The 12,883-nt window shown below is 32.1% G+C and overlaps 2 protein-coding genes across 2 annotated transcripts; one reads left to right on the forward strand and one right to left on the reverse strand.

The window, feature by feature from the left end:
- Positions 1–56: 56 nt before the first annotated feature.
- DNMT2 (DNA methyltransferase-2) lies at positions 57–4,704 on the reverse strand. Its single transcript, XM_020365284.3, has 10 exons — positions 4,508–4,704; positions 4,324–4,434; positions 3,776–3,869; positions 3,581–3,699; positions 3,356–3,478; positions 1,704–2,040; positions 1,511–1,605; positions 922–984; positions 705–769; positions 57–500 (listed from the first exon to the last, which is right to left on the reverse strand). Exons 1-10 carry the CDS (start codon positions 4,577–4,579, stop codon positions 425–427), a joined length of 1,155 nt encoding a protein of 384 aa, XP_020220873.1. The 5' UTR covers positions 4,580–4,704; the 3' UTR covers positions 57–424.
- A 3,247-nt stretch (positions 4,705–7,951) lies between these two features.
- On the forward strand, positions 7,952–12,297 carry LOC109804195 (polyadenylate-binding protein 2). Its single transcript, XM_020365988.3, has 6 exons — positions 7,952–8,117; positions 8,247–8,349; positions 8,948–9,018; positions 11,470–11,661; positions 11,746–11,876; positions 11,964–12,297. The coding sequence occupies exons 1-6, from the start codon at positions 8,070–8,072 to the stop codon at positions 12,010–12,012; spliced, it is 594 nt and encodes a 197-aa protein (XP_020221577.1). The 5' UTR covers positions 7,952–8,069; the 3' UTR covers positions 12,013–12,297.
- The last annotated feature ends 586 nt before the right edge of the window (positions 12,298–12,883 follow it).

Raw genomic sequence — 12,883 nt, forward strand, 5'->3', positions numbered from 1 at the left:
AACGGCATACTAAGGTCCAAATTAGCTAAAATCTAAGCATTATAAACTGTCAGAAATTCATCATCATAGAACAGTTAAATTTAACTGAATATTTTCTCTCAAATGTTTTTACATTCAAATTTGATACAAGATCCTATCCTTTCTTCTACAAGATGCCTGACAACTGACAAGTACATTTTGAATCTCTCAAATTTCAATTGCATTTTTCGCCCCACATTTTAGTCAACTTTTGAAAGAATGGTTGCAGAACTCTACATTATAAATTTGAATTCTGAGGTATAAATGGTCAAACTAATGTAAGTCAGATCATCATGATAGAAACAAGAACTCGCAGCACTCTTACATAATCTCACTCCAAAATTATAGGAGATAGGCATAGGAAGATATCTACTTCTGTTGAATGAATGTCGTGATTTAAAAATCATTAAGCTTCAGTGAAAAGATAATGAAGTAAGGGAGCAACAACTGCGACGCTTAAACTATTCCCCAGCAATGCATACCTGCATAAGAAAGAAGATTAGTTGTATAATAAAATACAAGCAATAAATGCAAGAAAGCATATAACTCAGCAATCTGACCAATTAATCACGTAAAGGGTATTCAGAAATAAAAAGAACTGAAGAGCTAAACACCACTAACAAATAAAATAAGGTGTTCCTCCGTAGAAATGCAGAAATATTGTTTAAACTGATAAAACATCATACCGTTGCTTGAGACTAATGTGCTCTGGAAACTCAAATTCTTCAGGAAAAGAATGTAGGTTTGCAACCTAGGTAAAATGATGACAAATACCTTATTGATTAGTAACATGCACTGAATCAAGATAAGAGACGACACATACATTCACGTGCAAGCTTTCTTGCATATATACCATTGACTAAACAATGCATGACATTCTTCTGAATAAAAAAATCCACCAACCTCTCTTGGTGTAAAATATCTAAGGCATTGCTCCTTCAGTGATGTTTTGTCCCTCTTCATTGGCTGCACATTCAAATGTTGAGTTGGGAAGGTAAGTAAAGAGTGAGACCAGTTTCAAGGTCAAGGGAATTGCTACAAAATAGTTAGCACCACACCTCCCCAGAAAAATAAAATGCTGGGTTTGTTAAGTTTATTTTCTAAATTATTTCAAGATCAAATTTGAGAAAATATATTTATAATCATTATAGTTTTCATGAAAAAAAAAAAACAGAAACTAAATGGTGATTTGAAAAGGTGAATGTCAATAAACATATTCTTTAGTATCATAGACAATATTATATTTCAATTAATATTCAAAAAATTTAACAGCCACAGGGGTAGCCATTCCAAGTTTGTGTCATTAATTTAGCCCTTCAAAGTCACAATCACAACAATTAATAGCTACCAAACATAAGATGGCAGGGATGATTATAAAACATAGAACAGCATCTGAGTGCTTCAAAAAGAATAAACAAATGGTAGTGTAATATAAATACATTTAGCAATATGAACAAGAAAGACTTGTATATGTACCAAATAGAATTCCTACCTGGACAGTTGCCAAAAGGGATCCAGTTCCCTTCACATATCTGTAATAACTTTTTGTAAAACAGCAGCAGCGCTTTGAATCAGGATAGACAACATCTAAGCTCTTTTTAAGGAATGGGATAGAAAATACATAGAGGTCAGATTATAACATGGTGATTTGAATATGTTGTAACCAATTAATGAGGCAAGGATACCCATAGCACTTCCCCACCGTTCTATCAAGCTTCGGGGAACATAATATTGGTCCAAAGATTCATATTCATGACCATTATTTTCCCCCAAAGTTCTGGGAGCGTCATTAGATAAACCAGTCATTAAAGCTGCAGATTCATCAGCTATGTCATTGCCAGGGATCTTCAATTCAAGAAATTTCTCAATAGGTTGACATGACTGCAACAAGTTATGCCTGTCCTCTTTTGATGAATCATCTTCATCAGCCACTTTATCAAAATATTCAAATAATGGCCTTGGAGATTGAACCAGCTGGTTGTTCAGACATTCATTTACAAAAGATGAAGGTTTTCTCTTAGCCTGAAAAAAAATATACACATAGAGGTCAAGTGATTAACCCACACAATTTGCATATCAATTGATTAACAACTTAACAAGAATTTTCAGTGATGTCAAAGTGCAATAGAAACACCAGCAACATCATCAGCACTGACAACCTCCATATGATAACCTTTACTATATATTTTACTCCAACCATCTCTTGGAAGTATTCAATCCAATTAAAAAACAATGCAAAAACTGTTCTTAACCAATATTTATCTTTACTATTTTATATTCTCACACACCTATAAATTAATAAGATCTGAACAAACATCCAAATACCAATAGCTATGCAACCCAAAAAAAAACTATGAGACTACTTTATAAATAAGTGTCTTCTTTTTTCTACTTTCCAAGTTGTAGCTCTAAAACAACAAACCAAAACAGAAAGCATTTTGCTCTGTGGTAGATGAAATAATTTCAAAATATAGTATTGTTTGAACCTGTCAGAATGATGGATCCAATATCAGGCTTAATTCTGTTCCACCGAGGATCCAATTTATCATATTTCATTTGTAAGAAAACATGTTACATTAGACGTCACTAAATCATAGAGGTCCAAACTCCAAGTAATTCAAGCAGTTATATTAGATATTAGGATGACAAACTGATAGGATGGGTTTATAGAGGTCCAGAAGAAGGAAAATTAAGTGGCTTAATGTGTGAATGTATTGTAAAGAGCAGTTATCAAACAGACTCTGGGTTGCTAACTCTAGTTTACTAAACTGACTAAAGTTTAGTTAGTTAGTGAATACTCAGCTGTATTATGTGTATTGTATATTTACAGTATGTAGAACACTATATATAATTATATATAATACAGCTGAGTATTCACTAACTAAACTTTAGTCAGTTTAGTAAACTAGAGTTAGCAACCCAGAGTCAGTTTGATAACTGCTCTTTACAATACATTCACACACTTAAAGATTATATAAGATGGTCTTAAAATATTATGGTATTTATTTATTAATATTAGTTTTATTTTAATTTCCTAAAATATTTAAGTCAACAAGAAAACTTCCATTAGAAACCCTCACAATATTGTGATAAAGCCCCAACAATTTTTCATTCCATTTTTGAATAAAGCAATCGACATAAAATTTCAATTTCAATCTTTAAAACAGTTCAGAAAAGTAAGCACAGTTGCAAAATATTTGAATTATATGATCATATCCCAAAACATATTGCTTATTGCCAGCTGATTCCTCAATGACATAAAATACATCACAATATTTTAAAATGCTCATTTACATTTCAGATGAAAAAGAATATGTCAAGTATAAAGAAAACCTACCAGACAAAAATAACGAGGCCTGGAATATGGGATTCCAAACTGCAAAGGGCTCAGAATGAACTCCTGTGTTATAAAATTTGTTTTTTTCAATATTTCAATCAGTTTTGCATGTGTATCAGATGTCTGCAACCAAGGAGGGAAACAGGAAAAAATAATGAATAGAACAAATCATTAATGAAATTAATTTGGAGTCTTAGCCAATGAGTTCAATCAAACAGGACAAACCTCAAATCCAACGACATTTTCCACAAATAACATACTAGGAGGCTGCAGTAGAAATGGCATAAGCTCAAGAATCTGAAGAAATGAAAACGCTCGGGCATCACCAGTGTCCTTCTGGAGACCTAGCACAAGACTATTGAGTAACTTTTTGCCAAAAAATAAAAACCAATCCATAGGATGAGAAGAAGAAAAACTCACCTTGTCGTGTGTAAGGTTGGCAAGGAGGAGAAAGAAGCCATGCATCAGCACCATACTTGTCCAAATCAGCAGCAGTCAAGCATTGAATATTTCCCTAAATCAACCAACACAAGTTAATCCCAATAAGCCTGATCATTTCATATTATATGTATATCTCAGTAATCTAATGTTTAAATTCATCTAGTTTGACAATGATGACAAATCCAAACTCAAAAAAAAAAAAAATTTAAAAAATTGGCTGGTAGGAAGATGAAATGAAAAACTTGACTTAGCTTAGCTTGTCAACTTCAAGCTTATGAGTAAATTCCATTTATTCTGAACATCTTAGAGGAATTTAAACGCTGACATAATGCATAAAAAATAACTGAGGAACTACCACTTGTAAATGAAAATAAGAAGAAAAAAAAATATTCACCTAACCACAGTTAAATGAATTAATGCATGCACAAACCTTTCAAATCACAATTCATAACTCAATGCGCAAATAGGCAAACAGAACTCCAACCCAACACTTTCAAATCGGGAAAAAAAAAAAAAAAAAAACAAACCTGATAAGGACGATGAGCGAAATTGTGTTGGTAAACATCATTTGCAGTGTCGTTAATTTCAAATGCCTCGACCACTTGGGCGTTCACGTGGGCTTTCATGAGCGAGTACCTCTAAACAAGCACAAGAGCATTAACATGTTAAAATTGAAGCAAAAGTACTTGCTTGCGTAGAAGATGCGCATACCATGCCTCCGATTCCACTGTAAAACTCCAACACTCTCCAGCAACCTTGTGACTCCGATGACGTCTTCGCCATTCCGATGAACGCCTCTGAGTCTGAGCTATCAATCGCTTTGGATTAAACAAAAATTCGTATGACACCAAAATCCTGGTTGCCTCTTCCTAACCAGCCTTGACTTAACAAAGCTAGGGTTCTTTTAAATTTTTTAAATGATACACAAATAAATAAATAACGACAGAAAAAACTAATCAATTACTAGCATATTCTTTTAAAAAATCACTTCTTTTAAATCGTTTTTTTTTTATTTTGAGCAAATTAGTCACTATTAAATAACTAAATTTTTCTTTTCAATTATGGTTTTTTTATTTGCGTTCCTTTAAATATAAAAACAAATTTGGATTTTAAAATCACTTCTTTAAATTTTATGTTGTGTACCTCATCAAACTTTAAAAAATAAAATAAAATTATGTCCTAATAGTTAAAAGGCTTGGTCATTGAAGATGCTCCAAGTTTTAATCAAAATCATCAATTTTTATAATTTTAATTAATAATAAAAAGTATTAATAAAAAAAATAAAGATAATAATATTGACATTTTTCTTTCAACATTTAAACATTCATTCTCTAGTAATTTTTATAGGTATTAGTGATTAATAATTATATTCATTATATATTGACTTTATGGATTTTTTTAAATAATGATCTAATTTGACTCTAGAGGAAGGAATATATATGATTTATATTTAAAATAAAGTGTCATAAACTCAAATTACCATAACTTATAAAGAAATATTATAGAGATAAGTCTTACTATTTTAAACCTTTCATCTTCCTTTTATGATTCTTGTTGTAGTTGTGTTTTTGTTGAATTCGTGCCAATAGGAAGCTTGAAACTTGTTATTGGTTTGAGTTGAGGGAGACACAAAACTTATGAACCCTTTCTTCTTCTTCTTTAGTTGGCTTTGAATCTGAGGTAAGGGAAGCTGGATTGTCGCTTTTATTTGAGTTGTTAAGTTGTTGAATAATTCGCAAGTAAAATATTATGTAAGTTTTGGTATTTAGTGGCTATGTTGGTTAAATTGTAGTAGGTTGCATGTTTTGATAAGGTTGAGTTTTGATGCTTTGAGCATGTGTAAAGAAGTTTGAAAATTTGATAAATGTGATATTTGCATGTTACTTATGACTGTTTTTGAGTTGTGAAAAGTATTTATATGTTGATTGTGTTATTGCATATTGAAGTTGTTGAGTTCTAGGTGAAGGGAGTTGATCTTCACAATCTGCACAAGTGTAGAACTCGCATCGTGTTAAGCGCATCTTCAAAGTATATGACGTTATTTCAACATAAGGCTCTCTATCTTGTTATGCTAAACATAGGATCAATAACATTGAACATGAAAAAAATAGACTTATCTTGAATTGGAATGACGACATACATGATTCTAATAACGTTGAGTGTGACCCTAATGCCATCGGGCATGAAAGCACGATGAAGTCTTTAAATAGGTGGCACCAAGTCTTGAGTGTAGTAGAACCCAACGTGATTGAGTCAACACTCTGCCTAGAATGAGATTGGACATGGAACTTTCCCATGTTAAGCATGAGGTTTTAGGAGCCTTTGCCTTATCCACACTAGGTACGGGTTGTGTAGTGTCAATAGTGGATGGGACAAAGAGTTTCTTGCCTAAATGACATCAAATACATGGTGTGTGACATCGAACATTGACTAGTGAATGAAAATATGTTATTTGGTCGATGAATTGTTGAATATGAGTCAAGTAGAATAATCCATCATATGTTTTAAGTTGCTCAATGTTGATATTGTTGAGGATGCAATGAAGATGTAACAATGTTTTAATGTAGTGGATACTTTGTATTGCATATATTTTGTCCCTTTAAACTCTCTTACCCTTATATATTTCTATATGATTTTGAATGCGATGATCATATGTGATTTGAAAGCAAAACATGGATAAGCTTATGGAGAGAGATAGTGTAGGCCATCAAGTGGTGTTGCAGTTGATGATTTAAGGTTACCCTCGAGTAGTCATTGTATAAATAGTAAAAGTTAGTTAATTAATAATTTAAGTTGTATTATTTACTTTTATTGGATTACTGCATTTATATCATATATATTTATATAATTGTTTCGCTTTTATATATACGATGCATATTACATGTCTAGATATGTGTAAACTTATAACTTAATTTTAAATTTTTATTCACTACTAGTAATTGTGTATTAGTGTATAAATTATGATAGGTTGTTACATCTTTAATTTAAGTCAACACTTAGGAAACGTGGAGTCAAATACATTTCAATTGATAAATTAATTTCATTTGTTTATAAAATAAATATATATTTTTAATAATAAAACATTACAATAAAAACAGTAAATTTTTAATTAAAAATTTTACACGTACTACTTTTTTGCGTTGCAAGTAAAGTATATTATTGACCAATTCAATTACAATTATAGTTATGGGATATAATTTAAACCTTTTATTGAAACTTAAATCTAGGCTAATGTTTAAATAAAATAATCTTTTTTATTGTCGTTACAAAAGGTAATATTTATTGTCATTAAAAAATTAAGTAATCTTTCATTTGCTTAAACTTTTAAATTAAAAAGTCTACCAAAAAAATAAAATCAAAAGAGTAATCTTATTAGAAATGTTTCCCAATATAAATTTATGATTGTGCGTTATATCTTGTTCCATTGTAGGGCCTAGATATATTATTTTCCAATAAAACAGTACTTTAATGTACATGAAAAAAATACTTTATTGTTTATGAAAAGTTATATTGATGAAGCCCATATTATTATTCATTTTAGACAAATCTTATTTCTAAAAAATAAAGAGAAGAGATTTTTCGTCCATTGTAAAATTGACATATCACACAAGCTTTAGAAATTAAGACTAGCATCATAAAAAAAATTGTCATGCAATCTAATTTATAAGCAATCTACAAAGCATAATATTTTTTACTTTTTGAAAGTTCATTTTAATTGTGACACAATATCAGTATAAAGATTTTAAAAATATCAATTAATTAGAATTAAAAAACACTTTAAATATAAATTTTAATGTAATTATTTTAATTAAATAAAATTTATAATTTAATAATACTATGATAGTGTAAAAAACTTATGATATTCTACAACCATGTATCATGATTATCATAAGATAAAATCATGATCTAACATATTATCACATTTTTAAAGATTATTTTAATTTATTAACATTAATTGATATAAATGGATTTAACTAAATAGTTTAGGATTTGAATTTTAATGTGGAGTGAGAGAGAATGATTTTGTTGGAGTAGATTTATGAAAAATAAATATAGATATTATATTGATATATTATTTTTGTAAGAATTAAAAAAAATATAGATAGGGAAGAAAAAGGATAAAATATAAAAGCTGAATAAAGGGAAATAAAATAAGTTGTTTAGGGCCAAATAGTTTAGCCCAACCCCTCACACTCAGAGGTTGAAGGGAAAGGGTTGAGCCGAGGTGTGAGGTGTGAGGTGTGAGGTGCCGGCGTTGCTCTTTCTCGGAGACATGGAAAACGACGACGTCGACATGCAAGCAGCCGATACCAATGAAGCAGTAATGCCCTCCCTTTCTTTCAATTTTCATTCTCTGCATTTCTCTATTTTCGTTGGATCAAACTTCTTTTGCCGCTGCCGCTGTTCAATCCCAAACCCTAATTTCTTCATTCATCAATGCCGGCTGCAGGATTTGGATGACATGAAGAAGCGCTTGAAGGAGATGGAAGATGAAGCTGCTGCTCTGCGAGAGATGCAGGCTAAGGTCGAGAAGGAGATGGGATCCGTGCAAGGTGCCTCCTTTTTCTCTCCTTTTCTTTTTGCTCAAAAATATTCATTTTTTATTTTGCAATTTGGTAAATTACATTCCATGGCAAGGAAATACTTGAGTTTACAGTAGGCTAGGTTGGATTGGGTGTTTTCGAAATTGGAATTAGTTCTGTTTTTTTTAGGACCCTACATTGAGGATTTGAGTCTTAACTTATTCACCTAGAAGATCTTTTGTGTTTTACTTTTTGGTTAGAAATGTTTTAATTACTAAACTGGTTTTAGATTCTTACCTGGTGCTGGTGGTAATGGAATGCCTTTCTAACTTGGTTATGAAATATAAACTATATCCTTGTACTCATTTGAGATGTTCGTGTTACGAACTGATTTAAGTTAATTTTTGTTAACTTCTGTTGGAAAATTCAGAAGAGCTCTTGCTTTAATGCTTTGGTTACAAGTTTTATTTCTATTTTTTCCCTCTTGTGTCTCTCTTTTCTTTTAATTTTTCTTCTCCTTGCTCTTCTGAATGGTATGACCACTTTTTGTTTTTTAAATGCACAACATATGTTATTACATTTTATCGTTGGACTCCAGTTTCTGTTATTGATTCTTATCTCCAAATAGATCCTGCAAATGCTTCTGCGAGTCAGGCCAATAGAGAGGAGATAGATGCTCGATCAGTCTTTGTAGGCAATGTGAGCTCTCTCTTCCCTTGTTTATATGATAACATTCTGTTTTGCTTAGCTGTCTTTTGTCATCATTTGATATGGGCCCAGGGTCTGAAGTGTCTTATTCAATTATGAGCCAAAGTGTATTGGACAATAAATATGTTAGACTTCATCATATTCTATCCTTGAAAGTTCTTTGATGATGAATGAGCTTCTGCTATTTTGAAGTTTCATTGTATTTCCAAGCAGTGGCGTCCTGCTTTGACGTAATGTTTTGACTGCAATCGCAGGTCATGCTTCCATCTACAAGTTTTCTGGTTTTGTAATGCTGCAGTTGAAAGTATATGTTATAATATATAGTTGGAGGAGAAAAAGTATTAGAAATGTATGAAATTAACAAAAGGAGTGGAAAAACAAAATATACAACACAAAAAAAAATTGAGGGATAGAGGAGAGAGGACAAGAATGTTAAAGAATTATTTATTGAGTAAAGTGATGTTTGTGGTTTTGTGAGTTTGCATATTTTTTTTTTTATGGAATGAGGACAGGAAAGAAACAAAGAATAGAAAAAACAGGATATGAATTATGAAGCTGTCTACAATTATGGGTAGAAAGGAAAAGTCTTTAACTAGGAAGTTTTTATTTTTATTAGTATACATTCCAAGTTTTTGCAATGGGATTGACAGAGGAATCTATTACGCCTTAGATCGGAGAACAAGAATCTGGACTCCTTCCTACTGGTGAGAAGAGGACATGCTTTATGGGTAAAGTACTGTGCATTAGTAACTGTTATTTGATTGAAAATCCAAAGGAAACTATCAGTGGTCCTTAGTGCTCAAGTAATGTGTAGGCAAGTTTTTCTTATTGTGAGGGACTGTTGTCATACCCTTTTTCTACTTTTGGACCTTGAGGAATTTCTTTAAGACTGTTGTCCCTTTCATTTTGTACCCTTTTCTAATATACTTCTTCTTCACACCTCAAAAGCTGAAAGAAAATCCAAGATATATATTTGAGAGAGTAGGGTTAGCAAAATCTAAGATCCTCCTTAGGATTGGACAAGGGAGGTAGAAATGTAAATTTATATTGCTTTTATATATGTAAATAAAACATATATATATATATATATATATATGTATATGTATATGTATATGTATATATATATATATATGTATATATATGTATATATATATATGTATATATATATATATATATAATAAGGCTGAGGCATAATAATGATAATAATAAAATAACACTCGCAACTAGCATTTAAGTATCTTCTAATTCAGAATGCATGATACATGTGAGTTTGTAAGGTTATGTACAAGCCTTATTAAAAAACAGATGTCAGATACTTCTTGATTACATTTTTAATATTAGAAAAAACTGAAATTAAGTGGCAGAAACAGGGAATTACAAAGCGTCACCCACAGACCAGCAAAGCACTGAAACTTTGCACACACTAACTAATTATCCACAAATCAGCTGATAATTGAATCAGAAGAAAGTTGCAGGTGCAGAAGCCAAACCTGATATCATTCTCTCTGAAACAGAGCCATTCAAATCACACAAGGCTGAACATCCCAGCACCCATGCAGTTGCTCAAGATTGCAGCAGAGCTTCAAATGACACATCAGCAGTTGCTGCAGCAATTGTTTGAAGAACCCACACCACCCACTTGGCAAGGGTTTGAAGACCTGAATAACATTTTATGGATTTATAAAATTCCACTATCTAAATTTCTTTTCGTTTTCTGCTGGCACTCTATTCTGTGACCTACCTTGCATTTTACTGGATGAATTTTGCAACCACATAGGCCATGGCAAAAGATTTTTCCTCCCCTGAAACTTTCTAGCGTGGTAAAACATGCCATGTTTCAGATATAATACAAGCTACTATGAGATTACTTTGTTTCTTCCTTAATCTTAGAAGGGCTCAGCAAAACATTTAAATTGTTTGGTTAAAACATGAGTGTTTTGTATGCTGTTATGTTGTGAACCGTTTTTATTTTCTGTGGCCGAAATTAGCAAACTTACTCTAAGCCCAAATTTATTCCATTTGTAATTGTAATAATAATTTTGACAAAACCTACATTGGCATGTTGAAGGCAGGGTGTTGTAGTGCCTGTTTGTATGATGCATAAAACCAAATTTGGAGGGTAAATCATGTTATCTGTTATTTGTAATGGAGTTTTATCAAAGCAAAAATAATTTGCTTTCAGCCAATGGATGTTGAAAGCGTAAAAACAGAGCCTAGTTGATTTGCCAAAAAAGGTTGATCTTCATTCAGCATTTCAGTCCCGAGTTAGTGATTTGACAGCTGTCACTAACAAGTTCTATTGTATGTTTATATTATATCTACTTCAGATGGTTTTGTTGACAAGGCTTGTTGAATTTTCAAACAGTTACCTTTTCCAGTAATCATTGCGTTCATATTTTATCCAGTTTGGTGTTAATCTCATGGATTTGATTTTATCCGCAGGTGGACTATTCATGCACTCCAGAAGAAGTGCAACAGCATTTTCAGTCTTGCGGAACCGTAAACAGAGTCACCATTCGAACTGATAAGTTTGGCCAGCCCAAGGGTTATGCTTATGTAGAGTTTGTTGAGGTTGAGGCTGTTCAGGAGGCCCTCTCGCTGAATGAATCTGAACTTCATGGGCGCCAACTAAAGGTTAAAGCTAGAGGTTCTTGCTGTTGAAAAATAGTTAGCTTCCCCTTTTTTTTTATCATCTCTGCTTTTTTGAACATTTTTCAGGTAACCGCTAAAAGGACCAACATACCAGGGATGAAACAGCATCGTCCCCGCCGGGCCAATCCTTACATGGGGGGCTTTCGAGGCAGAACCCCATATGCCCCTCCTTTTATGTATTCTCCATATGGATATGGGTATATTAAGCTTAGTTTTTCCCTTTCTAATGTGTTTTCTTTTAATGCTGTAACAGCAAATTAATATCATTTGTCTGTTGATTGCAGAAAGGTTCCAAGGTTCAGAATGCCAATGCGCTACAGCCCCTACTATTGACTGTTCAATTCTGGTAGTATGGACTGAATGACACCCTTCACCCCCATGTGTACTATCATGGTCGGAGTTTTGGCCATTGAATGTGAGGGAGTGAACATCCAACACCCTGGATTCATTTGGTTGGTTCTGTGAGGATTAAACATTGACTTACCAGCAAACCTTGTAAAATTGTGGTGTTTGCACTTGCATCTGCGTTGCTTTAGTATCGGCATATTAAATTAAGTTCTTGTAAAAGTATCCTTCACAAGTGTGGTTAATACATGGGTTTTGCGTTTATCTGTTTTAGTTATAGTTGCTCCTTCGTGATATCCCGGCCTCATTGACCTTTTATATGAACAACTGAACACTATTCATGATCACAGAAGTTAGTGTCATGTTTACCAATAAATTTGACGGACTCATTGCTCGTTGCCTGGAAAATGGTAATCACAAGAAAGACGATTCCGACGTATTTGTGTGTGAAAAGGAGTAATTTATAAATAATTGAAGTATAGCATGTCAGTAATTTTTGAAATTTTAATAATTAAAATTATACGTATATTGCTGATCATTTTCCTGAAGTTTAATTACTAACACGAGAAAATGCATGTACCATTCACGTGACTTGCAAATCTTGAGCCTGCTTACTAAACGGCACGGAATTTGTAACTAATGTATGTACAAGTATAACTAAGTTGGACTCCATTAGTAAAGTAATCATTTTTGAAAAAAGGAAATAAATTTATCATTTATCTTTTGTAATATATAACTTAAATTTTAATATACTATCCATAAGGTAGAAATTATCTTAAGTATATTTTTAAAATAGTTATGATTATTATAAAAATAATAATCTTATTATACAAAATATCTATAATTAAATAATAATGTG

The sequence above is a fragment of the Cajanus cajan genome, chromosome 1, assembly GCF_000230855.2.
Source record: "Cajanus cajan strain Asha chromosome 1, NIPB_CcT2T_4, whole genome shotgun sequence".
In the NCBI taxonomy this organism is placed as follows: Eukaryota; Viridiplantae; Streptophyta; class Magnoliopsida; order Fabales; family Fabaceae; genus Cajanus; species Cajanus cajan.

Bases quoted from the DNA above. Each gene is read 5' to 3' on its own strand.
- LOC109804195 (XM_020365988.3), top strand. From the start codon at position 8,070: ATGGAAAACGACGACGTCGACATGCAAGCAGCCGATACCAATGAAGCA. The intron at 8,350-8,947 runs GTGCCTCCTTTT...ATCTCCAAATAG, and splicing joins GGAGATGGGATCCGTGCAAG to ATCCTGCAAATGCTTCTGCG. The intron at 9,019-11,469 runs GTGAGCTCTCTC...TTTTATCCGCAG, and splicing joins GATCAGTCTTTGTAGGCAAT to GTGGACTATTCATGCACTCC.
- DNMT2 (XM_020365284.3), bottom strand. From the start codon at position 4,579: ATGGCGAAGACGTCATCGGAGTCACAAGGTTGCTGGAGAGTGTTGGAG. The intron at 3,870-4,323 runs GTTTGTTTTTTT...TGGTTGATTTAG, and splicing joins TCGCTCATCGTCCTTATCAG to GGAAATATTCAATGCTTGAC. The intron at 3,479-3,580 runs GTTTGTCCTGTT...CCTTGGTTGCAG, and splicing joins AAAATGTCGTTGGATTTGAG to ACATCTGATACACATGCAAA.